At 41.9% G+C, this 25,337-nt stretch overlaps 1 protein-coding gene across 1 annotated transcript; it reads left to right on the top strand.

Annotated features, from left to right (window-relative positions):
• Window positions 1-1,766: 1,766 nt before the first annotated feature.
• LOC149995925 (spermatogenesis-associated protein 31D3-like) lies at window positions 1,767-24,522 on the top strand. Its single transcript, XM_090258830.1, has 4 exons — window positions 1,767-1,871; window positions 22,698-22,743; window positions 23,262-23,322; window positions 23,604-24,522. The coding sequence occupies exons 1-4, from the start codon at window positions 1,767-1,769 to the stop codon at window positions 24,439-24,441; spliced, it is 1,050 nt and encodes a 349-aa protein (XP_090114956.1). The 3' UTR covers window positions 24,442-24,522.
• Window positions 24,523-25,337: the final 815 nt, after the last annotated feature.

The raw sequence follows: 25,337 nt of genomic DNA, 5'->3' as shown, positions 1-25,337 counted from the left end.
GTATTTATAGAAAGGCAACTGATTTATGTGTATTCAGTTTATATCCTTCAGCTTTGGTCCCTAAATTGATTCCCAGTTCAGCTGCATGGTAGTTGATGGAAACCCCCTGCCCCCAAGCCCATTTCTAGCATTGGATTGCCAGCATTAGATCTTAGTGTTAAGAATATTCATCATTTTCCATGTCTTCATTTATATTATATGGAAAACAGGGAGAGACTGAGTCAGAAATTGCTGTCTATGTGCCATATTAAGTATAATAAAGTTCTGTGTTTCAAATTTTCATAAATATTCTGAAAAATTAACTCTATATTCTTAACGAGGACATAGATACCAATGTATATTCTCTAGCTATTCATTTCTTCAATTTACACACTTGAGAATTACCTGTGTGCATGTAGGATTAACCATAACCCTCTTTCCTCCAAGCGCTGGGTTAACTAGGAATTGTTCTATGAGGCTGGTATCAAGAATATCAGCTTCATTTCTTCTGGGAAACTTTCTACTTCCTCCTGTTTGACTTGAGTTTAACAAGTGAGTAGCAAAGAGAAGAGCTGCTTGTCCTCCATGCTTGTGGGCTAACCGTGTAGAGGAGAGAAGATGGCATGGGGTCTGTACACAAGCAGCTTTAAAAGACAGGATCGAAGAAGAATGGAGGAGCCAGGCCATATGTGAGTGCAAATTCTAACATTCGGTCTATTCCAAGGAGGCTAGTGTTTGTCACTTTTTCCCCACTGGGGAGGAGCAATGAGCAGAGCAGGGGGAAGGGATGATTTCTTCAATATTTTTGAGAAAGAAAATGTTTTTATTTTATGGGTAGGCATGACCACAGAGAAGGGGAGATGATGATTTTACCCCCTACACACATTAAAACCTGGAACCTCTGCTCTGCCAGGCTAATTTCAGGAAAGACGGTAGTGAAAATTAAAATTAGGAAAGTAGTGTGAAAAATAAATTTGTTCTGTTCAAGGATCTAATCTTTGTATTTTACTTGAAATTTTCATTTATGTCACAAGCTGAGAAGTAGCAAGAGAAGAAAAACATAAATAAAAGAAACCTATCTGGATTCTAGTGAATAAGTACAGAATAATAACTACTGTCTACCTGTTAGAATGGAGAAACATGTCTAATAATATATATCATGGTTGGGATTTTACTTGTTTTATTTAGTACTTTAACATCCATTTTTACAATCTAGAAGAGGGATTAAAAGGGCATGCTAATACAAGTTTCAGTTCTAGGCCATAAAAATAGCATTTAACAAAAGCCTAATTTGTGTTTAAAATCCATGTGTATGGACCAGGAGAAAGCCAGCTTCTAGATCTCTGTCATAAAACATGTAGGTGCTGGGAGTATATTTGATGAATACAAAGCAATCCTTATTCTTGTATGGAGAAGGGGGGGTACCTATTTAAAGGGTTCTGGTGCCAGGTGGAAGAGATCAGAGCTAGGAGAGAAATACAGTGTGTGAGAATCTGGGAATTATTTGCATGAAGGGAGTAAAAGCAACTTTACAGTAGAGTTGATATTTGATCTGCATCTTTAAGAGCAGATACAATCTTAGCAGAAGGAACAAAATACCATTTCTGTGTTGCGATCAACCCCCCAGAGGTTTCTCCATTACTTTGCATTACAATCAAAATGCAGCATAGGCCTGTTTTGCAGAGGAATGAGAAGACCGATATCTCAGTGCGCTGTGTGTGATTACGTACCCATAAAGGGGCAAGTGTCTGACCTGAGGTGGGGAGATAAACAGAATAAGTAGATGCATGAGAGATCACGACTTGAAAACAGGGCGGGACCTGCCCGGCAGTGAAAGAGTAACACTGGGACCTCAAGCCTGGGCAGTGCAGGGACTGCCGTTCAGAAAGGAGGTGAGTTCTGTTTTGGGTGTATTGCGGGGTTCACAGATGTGCAGAAGTGGCTAACGAGCTGGAGATAAGGGTTTGGGTGTATGTCCGAGAAAGAAATGGCATCCATTGATGTTGGTTCATTCCTTCACCTGAGAGGAAGTCAAGAAGGTTGATTCATCTAGCAGTTCAGTCATGGGACTGAAGACCTCTGTCATCATCTCTGGCATTTTGGCCACCCACCGGGTGGCCTGATCCAAGTGCGAGTCATTACCATGATTGCAAGACGTCGGACAGGCTTCATGCCTCCTTGTTCATGTACACTGGAGGAGAGACTGACTGCTCATTGCTCTGAAGTGTGTAGAGGAAGTTTCCCAGAAGCTATTACCGAAACCTCTCTCTTCTCATTTGCTAGACTTGGGTTCTTTTCCCATTTTTAAACCAAAGACTGATCGCATCTCTTCCAAATCATGCTACTGCTAATTAATGGGAGTCTGATGGAGTAAACGCTGGGGAGTCAACCACACTGCTTACCATACATAGTTAGCCTTAATGAATTCTCAAAAATTATTTGCATTTTTGAACTGTGCAAGACCCTGTCTTGGTTTCATAATTAAAACCTTTTAAGTCAGCTTCTTAAGGAATAATGTAGAAAGAACAGGGGAGGGGACAAGACTATTTCCTTCAATTGTACCCAACAAGGATCATATGAAGGAATACATAGTTGCTAGAAAATTTGATCTGTTCAGGCAAATATAAAAGATCAGCTCATGGTGGTGATGAGGTTAAAAAACTGGGAACATGGCTAATTTGCGAATACTTATGAATACTTTGTGAATATAAAGTAAGAAACATAGTCTCGTACTTTTTCAGGTTTCTCGTATAAAAATTCACGGAAGGGAATCATGGGTTAAATACTCACATTTTTATAATTAACTTTTCAACTTCTTAAGATGATGGATTTTATATAGTGCAATCCCAAGATATTAATTTAACACATTTAGGTGACTCAGTAACAACTCTCTTGATGGGTCTGTTTGACAACTCTTTAATGCTTACACTATAAATATCCTCAAAGCTCTTCATGGATAGTATTTTTCAATTTTATGACACAATCCTGTGGGAGATTATTAAAACTCCTTGCTCTTAAAATTAGACTGGAGAAAAAATAGTATTTCCATACGAGAGGCCTATTAGAATCAGAAAAATTATGTAGCAGTTTTCTAGGTTGCATTCAGGCTTTTAACTTACATTTTTTTCTCATGCTATTTCCCATTACCTTTTTAAAAAATATATATAGCTGAAGTACTTTATAAGCTGAAGTACTTTATAAGATCTATGATGAATTCAGTGTCACAGACTTGCATGTGAGGCATTGATCTGTCTGTGGCCGTTTCAGGCTAAACAGAGAGTTCCTCTTTCCATTTGTCAGAAGCTCATTCTCCCTTTCAACCTGTTCACTGGCAGCAGGGAAACATCCATCAGAGATGGCCAGAACTCCCTGGTCAAGCTTGCAAGTCATGTGCGTTCGTTCTTAAATTCGTTTCTAGCTCCGAATCAGACCAGCTTCCTAGGGTTCCTTAATCATGCATTCAAGTTCAGGGGTATAATGAGGTTTGGAATGTGCATCATGCCTCCATTGTGAGTGTGATTATGTTCTCGTCTGAGGACTATAGCTCATAGCGGAAGAGGAGGCCAGATGACAGTGGATAGGCGAGAGAAGATGGGAGCGCTGTCCCATACCTGTTTGTGTTAACAAGTGTTTATCCAGTGCTGGCTGTGTGCCAGGTTTATTAGGGACACACTAACACGTGTGGCATTTTCATATTCTACAGTTCAGTGATGAAAATGCACATTTTGAAATAAAACACAGTCACATCAGAATTTCTCCCTCTCCTCTGTCTTCTTCCCCGTGGTTGGCATCCGATCTTTGGCCTTGTTGACACAGTGACAGAGACGTGGCCCTGTGGTGGCGCCTGGGGGAGCACTTTGTTCTCACTGGTTTCTGTGCCAGTGTTCACTGCATCATCTATTGTTGTCTGGTCTTTCTACTTGTTGGTCACTTACGCTGGCACCCACGCGGTGTCCGTGCCCGGTAGGTCTGCACGGCATCTCCAGCCAGTGCTCAGCATCTTTCCTTACATCTCAGACATCGGAGTCCTTCGGGCCATCAGGCCTGTTCCATCAGCCAAAGGTCACCCCTACCCCTGGGTCCTTAACTTAATCACACCTGCCAAGTCCCTTTTTTAAGTAAGGTAACATATTCCCTGGTTCCAGGGATTAAGATGGGGACATTATTCAGCATATTTTGATATTTACCGACCAAAAGCAGGGATCAAGAGTCGGCCGTGGGGCCACTATTTATTTAAAGGGAGTGCAGTTGGATACTTCTGATAAAAAATATTAAAGTGTTTTTCTCAAATTGTATTTATAGATGTGTACCCATCGCTAAAAGATGTTATAGAACGTCACTTGCAGTCGCAATGGGATAGGGGTGGTCGCAGTGACCTCTGCGCTGCCTGGTCACTCACTTCTTACAAGACTGGTCTCCAAAAGGAGGCGCAAGATGACCCACTGGGCTGTAGGGAGAACATAGTAGAACATTTATGTTTTTCTCTTTGAAAAAAATTAAGCTGCTTATTATAGTTATACCCTTCTGACCTTCTGTTTTTTAACATTTGAGTAATGTACACACCTTATGACACGCGTTATATGGTTTATACCTAAATTTTAATATTGGGCGCAGTTGCTTCTCTTTTAATTTCTTTTTCTAAACTGAGGTCATACATTATTGTAAAAGGTGGAATTAAAAATGTTTACAGCCCTGGCAACTGAAACCCAATGTAGTGAAGTGAATTGATAAAGGTGTCTTAGACCGGAACTGGAATTTAGTTCTGTTTGGGGTTTTTCCATCTTCCATCCTTTAATGTATTTTCATTACTCTAGGTGAAGGGTATTGCACCGAAACACACTTGCCCCTGCTGGGGCGTTGGGGCGTTAGCTGAGGGCCTCATTCTATCACGTGTTTGGTTATAATGCCGCGGGGCAGGAACCTGAACTTGCAGAGATGCAGACCTCCTTACGAAAAGATGTTGTTAGTCAGATAAGCCACTTAAATCTCACCCTGAATTTTATGTTTTCCACGAAGAGCTGTATTTGTTTGTCCCTCAATTCCTTGATGGTTGGATTTGAATTTTCTTATTATTTTGTATTCAAGGTTTCTAATTATTTTGTATCACCTTCATGGCAATCAGGACTTAGACTGAGGTGCAGTTTGGTTTAAAGGTGTTGAGTTCTGTGGTCTGTAGCTGGCTGCTTACTACATGTGTAGTAACCTTGACTGACTGACATTCTCTCTGAGAACCTTGCTTTTCTTATAAGTAAGACAAAAGTCAAAGGGGATTATGATTAGTCTATATAGCTCATAAACTTCTTGTGACCAGAACAGAATCAGTTTGTGTAAAGCTCTTAGAAAGTAGCTGGCAAATAGAAAAAAAAGCAATCCCCCCCACCCCCCAGAAAAAAAACACCCACACACCTTAACTCTGCTGAATGGTGAATGCAGAGTTTTAAAAGAATAAATATGCTGTTTTTCTAAAAACTTCATTTCAGCTTTTGAGATGATACAGGATTGACACAATTTTAGAAAATCGACCATAAACAGCATAGAGTGCAGCTGTGTTCCTGATTTTGCATTTCTTTGTAGATTTACTCACAGCCTTCCTCTTATGTATGTATAGCACTAGGTGGCAGTGTTGGCACAAGATGAAAAAAAAAAGTCCACGAGTTTCTTTTTTCCTGTTCTGTAACTTTCTAGACAACTTTTGAATTCCATATCAGTCCAATATTAGTAGTCTGGACACATCCCAGCGCTGAATCCTCCAGGAGACTGGCTGAAGTATTAACGGGAAATTTAAATGATCGATGCCTCTGTGGAGACGATCCGGCCTGCTGCAGCGTGGAGAAGCTCAGGCCTTCCTTCTCTATTGGGTGGCCACACCAGGCTTAGGGCTTTTTCTGCACTGCTGCAGACTTCAGAATGGTGCTGCCAGCTTTGAGGGGCTGTGCGTTTCAGGAATCCCCAGTCTCTTCAGCTAAGGAGCCAGCCACACTTCGTGGTGGGGATTTCGCTGCAGCTGTTTCTAACTGACTCTGTAGGAGAGGTAAGTATTTGCCATGATATTCATGTCTTGGCTTTAAAAACAACCAACTTAAAAAAAAATGTGGTTTTTTAAATCGTTTCAAGGTTTTTACTTGGGGCTTCTCTGAGAAAAATAAGAGCAGATTTGCTGGAATTACCACCTGTTAAATTGAAAGAAAGAAAAAAGCAACTGACCCAATGGGGCCAAATCAAAGAGCCTATGGGAGGATGAAGACCACTCCCATTCTTCCTCTGAACTGGATCTTCATAGTGTCAACTGAACCCGAAGAGTTCCCGTTAGGCAGCTCAGCTCTTCAATGAATTTGAGCACATGCATCCCTCTCTCCACACACACACACACACACGTTTTAGTTCATTCAACCCACAGTTTTTTTTTTAATGCCTGCTATGACCCAGGCACTCATCTCAATAATGGAGACAAAGCAATGAACAAAACAGATGATGTCACCCTTCTTATGGAGCTAATATTATAGCAAGAGACGCACAAATGTGGCAGGTGGAAGGTGCTGTGAAGTAGTGTAAAGCTGTAGTGGTGAGAATGAAGGGGATTCTATGTTAGATAGGCTGGCCAGGAAAGGATTCTTCAGTGTGTTGATGTCTGAGCAGACATCTGAACTGCTATCGATTGAATGTTTGTGTCTTCCCCAAATTCCTCTGTTAAATCCTAATGCCCAATGTGATGGTATTTGGAGGTGGGTTCTTTAGGAGGTGATGAGGTCATGAGGGTGGAGCCATCATAAATGAAATTAGTGCCTTTATAGAAGATCCTTTGTCTCTTTCACCATGTGAGGACATGGTGAAAAGATGGCCTCCTAAGAACCAGGAAGAGGGTTCCTCCCCAACCACACACCAAATCTACTGGTGCCTTGATCTTGGGCTGCCCAGCCTCCAGAGCTATGCACAATAAATGTCTGCTGTTTATAAGCTACCCAGTCAATGGTATTCTGATATAGCAGCCCAAGAAAACTAAAACATGAATGAAGTTGGGGAGGGAAACATACAACTTTCTAGGTAGGATAAGGTTATTCCAGAGGGGGTTAAGGCAAGGAGCCAATCAGGAGCAGGTGTAGATTGATGGGGTCTGAAGCTTATGAAAATTAGTCACCCTCTTTAAGAGAGAGTACAAAATTAGATACAAAAAATGAATATTTAGGAAAATCCCAAGAAATTACAAAATTATAAAAGCTTACAAGTTGCGTAATCATCAAAGTCCAATAAAGACATTTATACTTACCAACTGCATGACACATGTGTAGAATCATATTTTCCTACAGTTGTGGCTGCTTACTCTTTGGTTGCTTCTTTATATGACTCTGATAGTGTAATAAATTTTTACAGAGATAAGAGAGATAATTTAGTCTTTTCTTTAGCATGCCTAAGCAAAATATTGACAGCTTATAATCTGTCAGCTTCACAGTTCTTTTTGGGTATGTCATGTACATTTCTAAGCATCTCAAAATTGGAAAATCTCAAAAATTTCTTTCAAATACGAGCCATAGATTAGGAAGAATTTTCCACAGGGAACATTCTGCTTTTGTTCACTGCCAACCTTGTTTTTTATCCTACTGAACACTTCTAAAGCTGGCTGCCAGGGGACCACGCTCCTATCTCATTTAACTTTTGCCCTCCCAGCTTCATATCGTGAAATTGTAGGGTGGGTTCATGGAGAGGGGACAGGTGTTTCCTGGAAGCCCTTCCTGTGCCAAGATAGCTAACAACACACAGAAGTGACCGCATGCCACATGGCTATCTCACACACAAGGGACATATCCTTGAATCAACTTCCCCTTAGGCAGATCCCCAAAATGTTCAGGCCGCTCCACCCACAGACTGCTGACAAGAGGAGAGATGTAATAGAGAAAAAGGAGGAATGGAAACAGATAGAGGTCTTCACCTATTGTGGTTAACGTACATCTTTTTTTCAAAGTACAAAAATCTTATTATGACTATGTCAACACGTTACCCAAACCTTAAGCTTCATGAAGTCCATGGTAAATACATCTCTTCCAGATTTGGAAGATATGAGGTCTGTCTGGAAAAAGTCCAACCATTGTTAATATAACAAGAACAGTTTGCCTGACATCAGTGCAACTTGGCAGTCAAAGAGAGTGGACTGGAATGCACATGCGTGAATAATGAAGACTTCACTGTCCTAGTCAGTGGGGGTTGTTGAATTCAAAATGACCGAGCAAGTAGAAGAACAATGAATCTGCATCAAATTTTGTGTTAAGCTTGAACATTCCTCCACAGAAACTATTTGGATGATTCAGAAAGTTGTAGCTATGGGTAACTGGCGATTGTCAGCTTCATCATGACAACATACCTGCTCATGCATCACATCTAGTGCAGTTTTTTTGTGAAACATCAAATCACCCAGGTGACTCAGTCCCACCTTGAGCCCAGATTTGGCACCCCATGACTTCTACCTTTTCCCAAAACTAGAATCATCTTTGAAAGGGAGGAGATTTCAGACCATCAATGAGATTCAGGAAAATATGACAGGGCAGCTGATGGTGACTGGGAGAACTGTGTGAGGTCCCAAGGTGCCTACTTTGAAGGGGACTGAGGTGTCATTGTCTTATGTACAATGTTTTTTGTATCTCCTTCAATAAATGTCTCTATTTTTCATAGTACATGGCTAGATACTTTCTGGACAGACCTCGTATACCTGTCTTTCTGCTAGGTCATTGAAGGCAAAGGGGGTCCAGGGCTGTGGGATTTGTTTGAGAGAATAATTTAATACCAAGTATAACCGAATTTCAAAACATACTCAACAGGCCATGTCAGACATTTCTCATCTTGTACAGTTGTGCTTCATCAACAGGGTGGCACAAGACCACGGGGTGACTATGGTACCTGTGGGGATGGTGAATTCGCTGGATGTGTGGTGGTTGGTGAAAGGAAAGTGGGGAGAGGTGATTTTACTGAGTTATGAGTCATTTTAATTTTAAAATGCTTAAAAAATATGTAAACTCCATTTATAAAGTATGCTGATTGCATGTGAATTTTTAGGCTAAACAAGTTTCTGGAAGATTTTCTCCCTTGCCTCCTTGAGGGACATCACCATAGCTTTGTTGCCATTAAGGGCTTCCCCAGTAGGAAATTTAGAGAAGTGTATTTAGAGTAAAGGTTTCATCCTAGAATATCTTGTGATCCCTTGTGTGACACTCCTGACACCACAGCTGATTGTTTTTCTCGTAGTCATGGTTATCCACATGATCTGTTTGTGCGGACGAGCATTATAGCACGGAGGTTAAGGGTGCAGGTTTTGGTGCCGAACTGTACGTTTGACCTGGACTTCACCACTCACCTTTCTGGATTGGTTAATCATTCTGTTTCCTCCTGTATAAAATGGGGATCATGAAAGCATGTAAATCACGCAGTTGTGTTATGAGCATTAACTGAATTAATTGTTGGTGTAGGTCGGGGCTTGGCACAAAGTGAGTATACAGTACATGTCAGCTGCTTGAAAGCTCTGTCCATGTGACTCCTGTTCAGCCTCTTCCCTCTGCTATCTTCAGTCCTCATGGGTAAGACAAGTCATTGGCATTCACGGTGCCACTTCTGGAACATGTCAGAAGGCCCAATGAATCAGCATTGGACTTGCCAGCAGGCCTATGAGGGGCGTGGTTTAGTACTGTCATATTTTTCAAGTGTCCTATAGCTGAAACTCTTCTCTCCAAATAAAATCATGTAAAATATGGCTGCTCCCATGGAACCAGAGTGGGGGGCCCATAAGCCCATATATTTTTTCCCACCTTTTCTGTTATTATCCCTCTCTTCCAGGGTCCTGGGAACCATTCAAAATCTTATCGTTTCCTAGAACACAATTTGAATATTCAGTAAATTCTCTTTCCTAAATTTCAAAAGGAAAGGCAGCTTTTTCTAAATAGAGTGATGCTACACAGTCATGTTAATGGAGCCAGGTTTACTGGGGCAATTCATCCATCTATAAACGCACAGAATCATAATCTTGTGTGATACCCAAACTTCTAACTAAATTGTCGAATGGGCTGATCTGAGTTTCTTTTCTGGTTCCAGCCTAGTATATTTCGTGGTTTTAGGGTCAACAACGAGAGGGAAAAAATTGAGGGTTGGCTGTTTTTATTTTAGATTTAACTAGTGTTTATCGAACATCTAGATAATTACGCCACTCTTAAAAAACCAAAATTTAACCCAGTAAATTTGAAGATCAAGTTGGCTTTATTAAGGAATTCATGAATCAGCCAGTATCCCTTCTAGCTCTGAGGGGTTGTACAGGATGAAAAGTTTTTATAGGAAAAGGTTGGGGTAAGGGCGCTATTAACAAAATAAAAGAAAAATTACTTTTAGATCAGGACATCTTTTGTGGGGAAGGGAACAGCAAGGGCTTTGTCATGCAGATTGTCTCTTCTTCCTGCAGGGGATGGGACAGGGCCCAAGTGACAGAGTACCTCACTGGTGTTGACGAGAAGATTCCAGACTGGTTGATGAAGATTACATTTCTGGAGTAGGTCAAAACTGCAATTAGGTCAAGTGTTAAGTCAAGATTTTGGTATGGCCATGGACAACGGGGAGGGGACTGACTGTGGGAGTGTAACAGAACCCCTGGGCTGCTCCAACTGAAAACAAACCCACGGGCTCTTTAGTCAGGGGCCAGATTGCCCGCCGCCAAAATCATAACTCTCAATACCAGAGTTTGGTGAAAAGAAAAAGAATTGTTTATTTAACAGTTATATAGATTTAGTTATTTGCAGGTTTCTGTTGTTATATAGATTTAGTTATTTGCGGATTTCTGTTGTTAAGTCTTATGCTCTTTAAAACACCCACAAACACATATCCTGGCCTCCCCCCCTACCAAACCAGGCTAGTTTTAGGAAAGTTAGAGAAACCGTTTCCCTACTTTCCAAACACAGTTCAGCTTTACCAGCAGCTGCCAATCATTCAATCTGATTGGGGAGGTCCTTTCTGTGCTGTGGTGCCCTCTAGCTCTCAATGCAGAACCGCCTGGATTCTCAGCCTCCTTGCAAACTGCCTTCTTCCTGCAAACCGCGTGGATCTCCTCTCCTTCTCAAAACCACATGGCGAGAGCCTCTTAAAGCAGCCTGGAGACCCCTTCTCCAAGCCACATGGAGAAGGCCCCTTCACCAAGTCACGTGGAGGGAGCACACGAGAGAGCGAGAGAGCGAGAGCCCGAGAGCGAGCGCGCGAGTGAGAGAGAGAGCTAAAATGTCTGCAGCTGCTTATATATCCCTGACTGCGTCCTCTGACGCAGTGGGCGTTGCAAACAGTTCTGATCATTTCACAGAACCTTACATAGGCTCCGTGTGCTTTCTTCAAACCGTCCCCTGGTTCAAGACCCCTCCCATCTACCTGAGGCTTTGGATGCATTAAAGCCATTTTGCATAAAAAAGACACTAGCCACCAGCCTCAGGCATGTGAAGGCATTCTAAAAGCTGCTTCTCCCCATCCCCCAGCCGCAAACTCTGGGGGTTTTTGGACTCCCCTGTTTCTGTAACAGGAGGTGGGGGGTGGGCAGGACAGGGGAGAACAATGGTGGTGGTGGGGGGTGAGAGTGGGGGTGGGATGGGACAACTGTAATAGAACAATTTAGGCAAATTAAAAAACATTTTTCAGAAAAATGCCACAATGATTAATACTAAAAAAAAAAAAATTGGTATCATGGGTGCGCAAGTGATGCCATTTGGGGCTAATAATTAAATCAAAATGATACATATTAACAAGAGAAAATAAATAGCCAACTTTACTTACATGTGCACATCTGGGAACCCCACATAGAGACAAAGTTAAAATGAGGTAGATGTGGCATTCAGAGCTAAGGATGAGGTAGAGTGCCTGGGGGCTTTGGAGGGGCGCTGCAGGATGATAAGAAGAGCAGATGTTCAGTAATTAGATGTTTGCCCTGCTCTATAGAGAGGTCAGAAAACATTATCTCTGGTCGTGATTCTTATTATGGACAAGGTCCCCCATTTAAATTCTTTAAGGGAGAGGTAAAAGTTTCTCAAGAGTCTGCAGGGTCTCAATCACCTTCAACTCAAAAAATTTCACATGCCAAAGGGGCACATCTTGGGGAGGCCTGTTCTGAACATGTTCAGTAATCAAATATATTTCTTTTTAAAGAATTTCCCAATGATCAGTTCTCAGGGTAGTCTTTTACAGGTGACAAACTCTAGACTGAAGATTAAAGAGCAAAGAGCAAATAAGAAACAAAGGCAGGATTTGTGGGTGAAAAGGGACCCCAAACTAAACCTGACAAGCCTTGGGGAGGCCTGCATGGTGGCCTTACAAACTCAGAGACAGAAAGTAACCACATAGCATGGTCTGAAATGAAAACTTCCTAACTAAAAAGGGTCATGGCTAGCATCTTCCTTGACAAAGGTGGATCTTTACCTGAACTGAGCCTGTCTATTGTCTTTTGGCATCTAAGATAAGATGCCTTTGGAATGTCTGAGTAATTCCTTTCTCCAGACCCCTCAGGGCACAATCTCCCATCAGAGCAGAAGACCGTGGCGCTCCTCATTTTTATCCTGTTTCCCCAGATACCATCTCTCAGTGCTGTAAATGTTGATTGTTAACTATCCTGTACCCACCAATGTAAGAGAAGTATTTGTCTCTTCATTTTATTCCTTATCCAGTCCCAGAAATATCCCTACTTTGCTTTCTCCTGCCTCCCTAATATCACCAATGAATTTCATGTAATGCTACTTATGCCTCCTCATTGGGGTATAATGTATAAAATAAGATGCAAAACTGCCATGCTCTGGAGCATTTTCTCAATCTGTTGAGATTTTGCTTCCTGGAAATTGTCATCCCTTTGGCTCAAATAAACTCATATAAATTTTTACAAGTTTGGATGTTGCTTCAGTTGACAATTCCAAGTCTGGCTTTTAAAAAATATATATTTTATTTATTTATTCTTAGAGAGTAGGGAAGTGAGAGAGGAAGAGCAGGAGAGAAACATCAATGTGTGGTTGCCTCTCACATGCCCTCAATTAGGGACCCAGCCCGCAATCCAGACGTGTGCCCTGACTGGAAATCGAACTGGCAACCCTTTGCAGACTAAGCCACACCAGCCAGGCAAGTCTGACTTTTAAAACATTTTGACCCTGGAGCAGTCACTTTACCTCTCTGGTTTCTTATCAATAAAATAAAGTATTTTGCCTCATGCCTGAAGTAGGCTTGTGTTACCACGAGGGGGCAGGCAAATACAACCCCTGAGGTACTTACATATTTGTCACACAGGAGTAAAACAGTAAGTTTTCATACAAGTAAATACAAAAATTTTTGAATAAAATAAAATACAAAGTTTCTGACAGGACCTTTGAGGACCTTCAACTCTGGGTGACACCCTTCATGTTATTTCAGCTCAGTTGCCTGTATTTTGTATTCCAATACCTTCTAGCATTTACTAAGTGCTTACTACGTGCAAAACACTGTGATGAACATGTTACCTTTAATCTGCACAACAAACTTTTTAAGGTGGGCATTACACACACTTTTCCCAAAAGGACCCTGAAACTCAGAGAGGTTAGGTAACTTGCCCAAGGTCACCCAGCTGGCACCCGGCAAAGCCAGGATTCAGTATAGGTCTGATCATCCCTAAGCCAGACCCTGCTTTTGTTTCAGGCTGGATCCCGTAGCACCCTCCTCTCGCAGTCTCCGAGTGGGTGCACATGGCCCCCTCCCTCCCTGCGCTCACCCAGAGGCATCTTGTCGTGGAACCACTTTTCTCTTTGAACAAGTGATTCTGATGTCATAAAACCATTGAAATTGCTAATAAACAAGAGATGAAGTCATAATAGTATTTCCAGAATATTACTGGATTCACCTGTTCTGTCTCCATTCATCCTCTCTAGTTCTGAGGCCTATGCCACGTTCCCCCACAGGCTGCCACTTCTCCAGGTCCTGTCCCATTCTCTCTCCATGTGATGCCCAAGGGAGAGGTGAGCCTTGCTGCAAATGCCCTTAGGATTTATCACAAGTTTTCCCATCCAGCCTTCACTGTTCTACATCCACCCCTCCCGCATATCACCTTAGTAGGGTTTCGCATAGACTTACTATTTCCAACCAGGAAGATCAATATGTTTTCTAATGCTATCCTATATCTGAAATACCCTTCTCTCTTACCATGTATAGGTTACTTCTCATTTTTTAATGTCAAGTTCAAAATATATCCTCCAAAATGCTTTCCTTAAATATCACTACTCAACTCTGAATATGCCTTTGCTTAGCTTTTATGTTCTATTTTATTAACAAGCCTTCTACCCCAAATGGCCCCAAGCAGCTTGCTTGGTTAGTAGCAGTGTTGATATTGAAAATATTGAACAACTGGACTGGCCCACAGAGTGACCATCAGAGCAGATGATAATTATAAACAACTCATGTAGAGAGTATCAATTAAATATTGGATTTGGTTAGGCCTGACATGCTCTTTACTGTTTCTCTGTCAGCAGACAAGGAAGAGGTGGTCAGGTGGCTTGTGGCTGGGCTTCAGCTGGCAGAAAAGACTGGGACTGACTGCCATGTGAGCTATTGGTGGGTGTTTGGGAAAATCCTAGGGGATGGTGGGATTAGATGTGGCATCCCAAGAACATAGGTCAGGTAAGTAGTACCCAGACCTGAATGATTATTGGAGTTACCTTGTGGGTTAAAGAAATGTAGATACTAAGCTCTGCCTAAGGCCTATTGAACTTTTAGCCACAGGGGATGAGAAGCTGCATTCAAAAAATAAAAATTCTCCAGGTGATTTTGATAATCAATTTGAGAAGTTACTTATTCGAAGGAACATTCCATCATTATTCTTTACTTTTTATTATTTTTTTCAATCCTCACCTGAGAACATAGAGAGAGAGAGAATTCAATGTGAGAGAGAAACATTGATCGGTTGTCTCTTGTACCAGGACCAAACCGGCAACCTAGATATGTTATGTGCCCTGACTGGGAATCAAACCTGTGACCTTTCTGTGTATGAAGCGATGCTCCAACCAACTGAGCCACACAGGCCAGGGCATGTTCTTTACTTTTTCTTGAGACTTCTTCCTCATTTTCTGGTTGAGATCCAGGACTGTTTTCCCTGGTTACAAAGGTCAGTTATCTAAGCAAAGGGACAACTACATAGGGAATTCAGTAGGATTTATAGTGTGTGAGTGTGTGTAATCCATTTGAAATACGATGTTTAAAACATGTTGTTTTAAGCCTTGGTTGCATTATATGCACAATGGTAATAATTATAATCAAAATGATGATACATGTAAACCACTCCAACAACATCAGTTGTGCACCATGGCCAAGTCCATGGCTGTTGTAGGTAGACACTCACCTAATCCCCCAGTCAGCCTCAGATTTATTTTTCTTCTAGTTTAAGAGATTTATGATTTTTTTCCCTAAACTTTTAGTTTCTCAGAGACTTCTCAGTCATAGAAAAAGACTGTACAATTCCTTTAATGACAATCACCCCTTTTTCCAGGTTTTCTATTGTAAGGCAGTGGTTTTTTGATGGGCCAGTGAGAAGTCTACACTGAATCAGCATTGCTTGTAAATTTGCTGGGGCATTACCTTGATAACTCTGGGAAATAAAACTCTTTCTGCAGAAGACTCAATCATACTTATCTGGCCTGGGTCCAGTTCTGAAACAAAGGACCATGTCTCTGGTTATAGTACTATTATTAAACTAAATGATGCAGAATGTTCTTAATTGTCAGAAAATCAATGATGATTGTGTTTATCAAGACTAGAGAAACTGCTGTTCGAATTCTGTGATCACTATAAAAATAAACTCAAAATCAAGCAAATTTTCAAACTGAGTAATGAATGAGAAAGAGACTCAACTTAAAAAATTAAAAATCCTAATACAAAAAGCATATGCCTGCTATGAAAATGTCAAGTAAGAAATTATTTAATAAATGTTTCTTGGGAAACAAAACTTTTCAAGCATGGGCACATGAAGGTATGAATGGAAATAGTAAAATGTAGGAAGAATAAAAAGGGTGAAAATATTGCTTCAAGGTATTCATTACACAAAAAGTAGCTAGGTTCCTTGTATTCAACTGTTTTGTAACATAGACTTGCGTGTATCCTTTAGGTAGTGGATCCCAACATTTTTAATGCAATAAACTTCCTTTTTCCCCCCAATACCCTCCACATAATAGCATTTGTACTTTTATCATATAGTAATTGTAGTGATACATAATTATACAAGACCACAATAAACTTAATAGCACTTCGAATAATTATATTTCATAAATCAGAACATCACATATAAACTATATAAGATTAAAAATAGTAGAGGCTATATGTACAAAATATTTATGCTATCTACAGACACTGTTTGAGGATATATGTTTTGAAAATATAGATTCCTCCACCCTTCTTTCTATTAGCTCTTTAAATCTCCAGGTGGTCCATGTCCCACATATTTGGATTACTACTTTATGGAGTAAAAATAAAAAGTACTAGATGATTTATTAAGCTCTCCCTGATGCACTGTCAGAAGTCTCATGGCTAAAATTGATTCTCTCCTACTTATGTTGGTGTTGACCTCTATTTACATGTGGTGGAGCTGAACTTGCCTGCTGAGGCCCTCGGCAATTCTAGCGTGTGTCCCAACGAGATGATGTGAGACTAGAAAAAGAGAACTGAGGGACAGAGTCCAGTTTCTAGTGGTGGACTGGGACTTGGGGCTAATCATTTTATCTCCCTTTTTATGTGCAACATAAAGACTTCAGTGCTGCCGTTATTAACCCAGCTCATGGGGGACTGAGAGGAATAACGTTAATAAGAAGGAACAATCTGAAAGCTTTGGTTGAAAGGTATTATTTAAGCCGCTAGGGAAAATTGTCCAATTACGGATAGGAAGTAGAACTGATATAAACTTATGGGTTTTTTCCATTTATGTAAGTTAATCGTAAGAGGCTAGTATATACAATTTTCTTATATATATTTCATTCTTCTATTAGTAGACAGAAATAAAAACACCCAGCCTGCAAGAGAAAATTGGGAATAGAGGAACTGAACTGGCTATTCTTGTTTTTTCTCTCCTGACCTTAATTCATGTTTCAGGCTTTGGCTGATTCCCGCCCCCCACTACGCCCCCCTCCCCTCCCAAGTGCCATGCAGTACCCAAGACTCAGTGGAGCGTAAAGGTTCTTTGGAAGTTGTTTAGATGAATACATAATAACTTTTCATACATTCAAAATACTGTTTATTCCTTGAACTCACAAGGGAGACACTCTAATCATGGAAATAATAAGTACTGTAATGAACCACAGGGTAGCAGATGGGCCCTGGGGTAAACAATTTCTGTACTATTGATTTACTTATTTGATTTCCTTGTAAAGTGTCCATGACCTGAACCATTGCAGCAGAATATAAATACAAATTCCAATCCAAGCCAAACATTAAGATTCTTTCTTTAAAAGAATCCGAATGTTCTCTGGAAAGCAAAAAGAAGGCTGCTTAGTGTCCAGGGCCTTTGAAATCAGGGTTTGCAGTTTGATCAGGTTTGTGAAGATGGAAGCTCTACAGAGGGTGCCACAACTTCTATTAAGATACCACCAATAGGATTTCATTTCCAGACACTTCTGTTTAGAGTTCACTCTCTGCCTGGTATTCTGTTGTATATTATCATGACGTGAGGGTATTGATATATGATTTTTTCCCCCTCAGAGTAATATATAATATTTACGATATTCACATAATCCTTTACAGTTGACAGAGGATATATAAACATACTAGATACAAACTTAAATACCTCAGGGGTCAGGCAGATGGTGCCAATGTGTGGTGCTGCCTGGTGTGAGACAGTAGGGTATAGTAGAGGCTATGGTCAACTAGGACATGCATTACCATCATAAGCTGAAATTCATATTAAAAAAATTGTTCTTTTATTCAAATGAAATATATATGTGGGCTACATTTACCCTGCTGACCCCTTTTCAGACACATACACTCTCATTTGAGTTTCTAACAACTATTTAACTATTTGAAGTAGACTTTACTGAGACTATTTTGAAAATGAGAAGGCAGAGGCTCTGTGAGGTAAAAGTTTTGGGCAAGGTAGCTTAGCTAGCAATTGGGTGGGAAAGCATAAAAAATTGGAGTTCTGTGGACCCAAGCCCACTTATTTTTATTAAAAAACTAGTGAGGAAGACACAGGAAATTGTTCATTATTGTGGTATTTTTTCTCTCTTCTCATATCTCATCATCCAAGGGCTCCTCCATTGCTTTTGATTGCTGCTTTCTCCATATTTTCTTACAACATTAAAGAACACAGTACGTGTGTGTAATACCCAGTAGTCAAAATGCTTCTGATATGTCAGAGGTCTCTGGGTTGCTATCAATACATTGATTTGCTTTCCAAAGCAAAGAAATTGCTGAGGAAAGTAGTGTGATGCAGAGGGGAGCTGCAGCCTTCTTAGCTGGCTGGTCTATCCAGAGTGAACTCAACCCAAGGCTGCAGACCACAGCAGGGCTGCCTGTAGGACGTTTGAGAGCATGGGTACACGTTGGAGACTTGAGGTGTTATTTGTAGACATTCAAGTGGCAAAATACGGATTTCAGAGTAGGAAAGAGTTGGGGATAAAACATCTTATCCTGGGTGACCTTGAGCAATCCAATTAAACTGTCAGTATCAGCTTTGTTTGAAAACAGAGAAAAATTATTTCCAGTCAAGATGAGGTGTAGAGGGACATGCTTTGCCTCTTCACACAACCACAAAAAAGAATTACAACTAAATCTCAAGTCAAATAACACCCAGAACTATCAGAAAATTGAAATGTACAGAAGTCTGACAACTAAGGATTTAAAGAAGCCACATCAACCAGATGGGTAGGAGGGGTGGAGACAGCACCAGCAGCAGGAACAATCATGGGTGGCCCCACATTTACATGTGATAGATAAAAATTGGGAGGGATACCTTGGGAGCAAGTGATTCCAGCCCAAGGTCAGACTGCACAGTTCAAGGTGTCAGTGCTGGGAAGATAAATCCCCATAACTCCTAGCTGTAAAAAAACAGTGGGGGTTGGGTGGCAGAAGAAACGGTGGGATTTTCAGGAACCTTTACTTAAAGGGCCCACACAATCTTAAAACTTACGCAAATTCACCCACTCTGGGATTCAACACCAGAACAACAGCTTTAAGTGTGCCAGTTGCATATGAAAAGTGGGTAAAGTGACAGAAAAGAGGGTGAGTGCTGGACAAACCCCCAGAAACCAGGCAGCAGCACAGTCTCCTCTCTGAGCCCTCCTCCCACACAGAGCCAAAACCAGTGGTGGTGGTGGGGAGGTTCCCCACCCTGGTGATTACCTAAAGCTCTGCTCCACACAATCTACAGGTGCCTTTTACAGGGAGTCATAGTGGACCTACCTAATACACAGAAAGAAACACAGGGAGGCTGCCAAATTGAGGATAGAAGGAAATATGGCCCAAATGAAAGAACAGAACAGAACCCCAGAAAAAGAACTAAACAAAATGCAGATAGTCAATGTATCAGTATCAGATGCAGAGTTCAAAGAACTGGTGATTAAGATGCTCAAAGAACTCATTGAGTATGGCAACAACATAAAGGAAGAAATGAAGTTTACACTAAGTGAAATAAAGAAAAATATATAGGTAACCAACAGTGAAGGGAAGGAAACCAGGATTCAAATCAACAATTTGGAATGTAAGGGAGAAATAAACATTCAACCAGAACAGAATGAAGAACCAAGAGTTCAATAAAATGAGGGTAGTATAAGAAATAAGACTCTGGGATATCTACAAACATGCCAACATCTGAATTATAGGGGTGCCAGAAGGAGAAGAGGAAGAGTAATAAATTAAAAACTTACTTGAATAAAATGAAATAAAACTTCCCAAATTTGGTGAAGGAAATAGACATACAAGTCCAAGAAGCACAGAGAGTCCCAAACAAGTTGGACCCAAAGAGGACCACACCAAGACACATCATAATTGAAATGCCAAAGGTTAAAGATAAAGAGACAATCTTAAAACCTGCAGTAGAAAAGAGAGTTACCTACAAAGGAGTTCCCATAAGACTATCAGCTGATTTCTCAAAAGAAACTTTGCAGGCAAGAAGTATTCAAAGTGATGAAAAACAAGGACCTACAACTGAGATTACTCTATCCAGCAAAGCTATCATTTAGAATGGAAAGGTTGATAAAGTGCTTACCAGAGTAGGTAAAGCTAAAGGAGTTCACCATCACTGAATCATTATTACATAAAATATTAAAAGGACTTTTTTAAGAAAAAGAAGAAAATCAGAACCATGAACATTAAAAAGGCAAGTCGTCGTCGGCAGCCGTCCGTCTCGAGAGACGATGGTGTAGCTTCTTAAGAGTCTATCTGCACCGCCGAGAATGGCTGTGCAGTCCGACTCGGGAGTGACACGGTATCTGTCTCCTCCCGTGTTAAATCGACATCTTGCGATGATGCTGGAGTGTCCTCTCCAGTGAAGCTGAAGCTACAGAGCCTGGGCAGGGTGATATGGAGGGTCTGCTGTTGCCCATGCAGCAGACCCCCCCTCTCTTCGCAGCTGAAGGGTCCAAGGGAAAGACGGATTCGATACAGCTTGGGTTCAGGTGCGCCGCAGGAGTTGCCGGTGTTGACTACAACGTCAAACCGCCTTAGGGACTCCGGCTCCAGATTTTCTGTCGGGGTTTACTCCCTTAGCCTTTCCCCTGAAGAGGTATGCCGCAAGGCAGCGGAGGTTTTTTGGAGTCAGAGTTTTCCTTCTCTGTAGCTAGATAACTTTGCAAATAAGTTGGAGATAGACCTATAACTAGATTACCTTTAGTTAATCACACCCTTAATTAAGTACTTAATCACGTTAGATTGTGAACCCAGATTAACCAGTAATGGAAAAATGGGGGAGAAGGGGAGGGGCAGGGGAGCTAGTCACATTAGGGAGGGGGAGCTAATCGTGTTAGTGAAAAACCAGTTTTCTTTGTCTACTTTGCGTGCACATGCTCCTGGCTGGCGATGCCCCCGACTCTGCAGACTTGTGAATAAATACCTCACTTTGCTATTCAAGTCCTGTGTCTCAGTGATTTATTCTGCGTGTTTGTCACAATGGGGTTGAATGGGGATTTCACTCTAACAAATGGAATCTTCAGATGGCTGCCTGAAATGCTCTGGGGAGAACTTAATTACAAACCCCAGGGGTTATACATATAAATTACGTGAGATGTATTCCTGCAGAGTATACATTTTAAACCTTTATTACTCATTTATAACTTACTGAAACAGGAATATTTGATACTCAACATTCACATAACTAAATAAACATAAAATATCTTTAAATTCTGTATACAGGTTCATGTAAGCAAAAATATTCTATAGAAAAGACAGGTTTGAGGACATACAAGTTCCTGAGTATAAATGTCTGGGCACAAGCAAATTCCAGGCAGTATTTCAGATTTTCAAGGTAGTGGACCTGGTGACCTAAGTCAAGGTCTCTCTCCAAACATTAAAGGGGGAGGGACTCAAGTAATTATGGGGTTACACATGGAACAATCAGAATATTTCATTAAGGTAAATACATTAAGGTGGGTTGGAAAACAACATGACAGAGCAGAGGGACCTACGGTGCCAAGATGGGTGTAGGGAAGGGCCATAGACACACTCTCTTGAAGGTGTGTCCTCCCCCCCACCCTCACCCCAAAAACCTTTTGTGACTCATCAATGCCCTCTGAGGCAGGCTTGGCAATAAAAGTCAGGAGTCTGCCCTCTCAGAGCTCAGTTGCTTCAAGCAGCTTTGCCATTCAGAAGATGACATTCAGTCTATTTCTGAATAGCCTTTTAGAGTTTTATCTGAGCCTCTGCTCAGACTATTTAGATTGCAACCACACCCTAATTTACACCTCTGTGTTGTGGTTGCTCCTCCTCCTCTTCCTCTGCGTCCAGAAACTAATTCTACAAACCCCAACCATCGGTAAAAATAAACACATACAAAAGGTAAGGAACCCTTTGTGAGCCCCAGCAGAGATTCATTATTGTTGTTTACATTTCTAGTCCCACATTTCTAAAGGAGTTTAGTTGGGTCAGAGAGACCCCTAAGATGGGACGTCTGAGGGGAGGATAAGAACATCACTCTTCTAGGAGAGACCATGCAGGGCCAGGGTTTCAAGGGGGGCTCAGGTTACTATCTAAAGCTCACACACCATCTAGGTGTGGTGGAGGATTCCACAATAAAACCCTGAACAGTGATTTCATGGTCCTGGGTTGGCTTATTCTGAGTTTGGGATCTCTACAAGAGATCAGAGTCCTGTTGCACTTCATCAAGAGCCATATTTGAACGTCGGGCATAACTGGACCAAGCTTTCCTTGATGTTGGACTGATCAGGAGAGCAGCGCTGAGCTTCTGAGAGCCTCTAAGCAGGGGCTGGAGCTGCGCTCTGTTCCAGGTTCCAGGGTCCTATCTGAGAGAGAAGCTGGGAGGCCTCAGATCCTCGCTCTCCTTAAGCAGAGGACTTGTGACTGACAATACCAAGGATTAATCTCATAGACACAATCCTTCTTTCAGTTTTTCAAAGAAAACACTGAACACATTTTATATCTTTAAAAAATTGCTATAAAGATGAACACGAAGTTTCATTAATTAGTCATATAATACTTGAATAATTAAGGTCTGAGTTTCCTAGGGAGAGGAATCACAGAAATGCATCCCAACCCTCCTTTTCTTTTGTTCTCAGCATCGAGGCAGAGCCAAGAGGAGGAGGAAAGGTGGGACACCAAAATGTAAGATTCTGCCTATGCCACATGACCCTTTCTCTCCTTTCCATGAGGTACCAGGTCCATGATCTCTGTCTGTTGCCAGACAGTTCCTCTCATGAAATACAGCCCTCAGAGGAGAGGCTCGGGGGAAGACGGTCAGAACCTGAGACATTTCTCACATTCCCTGCCCGGCTGTCCCTGGGTATGAAGCCATGGTGGACCTGGGCCATGGGGGTTGCCCAGATGTTGAGAGTCAGAACTTGTCTCTCCTGACTTGGTGAAAGTATTTTGATGTAACCACCGACCCCTCGGCTTCACAAAGTGGTTTTTAGCATCAAATGAATAATGTAAGTGAAAATAGTTTATAAATGAAGCAACACACACAGGGAACCATTTAAACATTATCATTGACCATTTGACTTCATCTACTGCTTCTTGAGGCTTTCAGAGACTAATATGCCAATGGTCTCCCATAAAGGGACTCCTCTGTAATACCTGTGCTTTTACCTTCATCCCACATAACCTCTCTCCTTGTTTCCCAGGTTGGAGTTGCTACCAGAGGGAAAAGGAGGAGAAAGAGATGCTGATTTCTATCCTGAAAAGGTGACTTGTTTTTCTGCCTTTTTTCTGATACTCTTTAGCATGTTCTATGCAATTTTAGGGATTCAGTGCAGCCTTCCATAGTCATGGGAGTGGGTTGCCATAGAAACAGAGATGTGAATGAAGGCCTAAGGTGAGTGCTACTGTGCACATTGTGAAGTCGTGGATGTGAGGCACTTGTGAAAGGGCAGTAGGCTTCAGGGGGCCCCACCGCCATAGGCAAGTAGGTTCTCCTTTCCTTGTTCTGGTCCTGGCTGCAGCTTTGTACCTCCTGTCTCCTGCAGCCCCGTGGGCCAGCATCATGATTCCACCCAGTTCCGTCGGATGCTATGTCCAGACCCCTCCTGTGAGATCTGTAACAACGCAACCAGGGAGATGGAACAGCTGCTGATCTCACTGACCCTGGAGGATTCTGCTCACTCTGTGTCCCCTGTGGCTTCCTCAGCTGCTGTGTCTGAGACATCGTTCACTGACTCTTCTGCCTTCTCAACAGTCGCTTTCAGAGGAGACCTAACACCACCTTCTCTGCCGGAGTCTTTCCCATCATCCCCCTTCATTCTCTCCCCTAACCCATCACGATTACCATCGGTTCACTCTCTGCCACCAGGGCCTTCTCCTTCCTTGGAGTCTGAAATCCCAGCGGGTCATTCCACAGCTCAAACCGTTGACCTTCACTCTCTCCCATCCCATGACAGTACGAGTGTAGAAGCCCCTCTGACCCTGAATACCATCTTCCTTGACTCCTCCAGGGCCCAAGACATCAACTCCTCGTCTGTTTTACCACCACCAGACTTCACCAGACCGATTCTCACTAAACTGACTGTGACTCCACCTAAGTCAGTTTACATGTCATCAAAGACTGCTCTGGAGAACTCATCTCCAGGCAGCACTAGTGCACTGTCCACTCGTGTCCCCCAAGGCATTGACCATCAAAGAGTGTCAACTTCGGATTTTTTCTGTGAGGAAGCTCATGCAAAAGACTCATTATCTTCCACCTTGCCTTCAAATAAGGATGCACAGTATGACTGTGAGAAAGACCTGGACAGTTTTATAACGAGTCTGTTAGGGCAGCGTGAAAGCCAGAAAAAAAGTAGGAAATGCCCTGGTAGCGCACCTGATTAAGAAATTTGAAGAACTTAGTGAGAATCGGATCCCTACAACTGTGAACAGTTCATGGCATGCTTTCAAGTAGCTTCTGTGAGTTTCCACACTAACATAAAAGAAGTTTGCCACCATCAGTGGGTGTGTAGTACTGCTTGAATTAGTTCTAGGAGCTTTTATTCCTTGAGTCCAGTGCACTTGCTGTGAGGATATTGTGGGGCCTTCCTGTCAAGATCCTTGACTCTATAGAGATCTTTAAATTGAAAGATACTTCCTCCCATTCTATGTTTGGTTCCAACTCTTACTCCTTAAAAACAGCCTGATTCCTGAGATAGACTCCAGAATTGGGGGCTTCACGTCCCTGAGAGGGAGCTCTGAATCTCTTCAAAAAGGCAAAGTGGGAATAGCAACTTCAGAAGCCATCCTCAATCATCCTCTCTCTGTCACCTCACTTGTGGGCAAGGAAGGACAGGGGACCCTGAGACAATCACCCTCTGATGTCCACCACAGGCTTGCAGAGGAGGTTCAGAGAATTGGGGATTCCACACAGACTTTCCGCCTGTCACAAACAGCACAATTCAGAGACATTCTCCAACAGCCAACATTCACCTCCAAAGCTGCCCACAAGGCAAGCTGTGGCTGGCCAAGAGCCAAAGGATAAGAGCGTGCATCCCAGTGATAGAGCAGGTATGTGACAGGGAAAAAATATGGAGGAGAAATCAGAACCTGCTTTCATGGCAAACATGTCCAGGGGTGAGGAGCTTGATGCTCTTCAATCCAAAACTAGTGACTTCTTGACAACAGGCAAGCTGGGAACTTCGCAAAGAATAAATGAGAACGAGGGTAAAGGAGTTACTATTATGATCACTGGAAACCCCTTCCCCCTTCAGCAAAGATATCAGTTCTCCAGAATGAGA

Source organism: Furipterus horrens, unplaced genomic scaffold, assembly GCF_987537825.1.
Source record: "Furipterus horrens unplaced genomic scaffold, mFurHor1.1.pri manual_scaffold_12, whole genome shotgun sequence".
Lineage (NCBI taxonomy): Eukaryota > Metazoa > Chordata > Mammalia > Chiroptera > Furipteridae > Furipterus > Furipterus horrens.
This window is presented reverse-complemented; position numbering and strand designations above follow the sequence as displayed.

Bases quoted from the DNA above. Each gene is read 5' to 3' on its own strand.
- LOC149995925 (XM_090258830.1), top strand. From the start codon at position 1,767: ATGAGAGATCACGACTTGAAAACAGGGCGGGACCTGCCCGGCAGTGAA. The intron at 1,872-22,697 runs GTGAGTTCTGTT...TTTTGTTCTCAG, and splicing joins GACTGCCGTTCAGAAAGGAG to CATCGAGGCAGAGCCAAGAG. The intron at 22,744-23,261 runs GTAAGATTCTGC...CTTGTTTCCCAG, and splicing joins GAAAGGTGGGACACCAAAAT to GTTGGAGTTGCTACCAGAGG.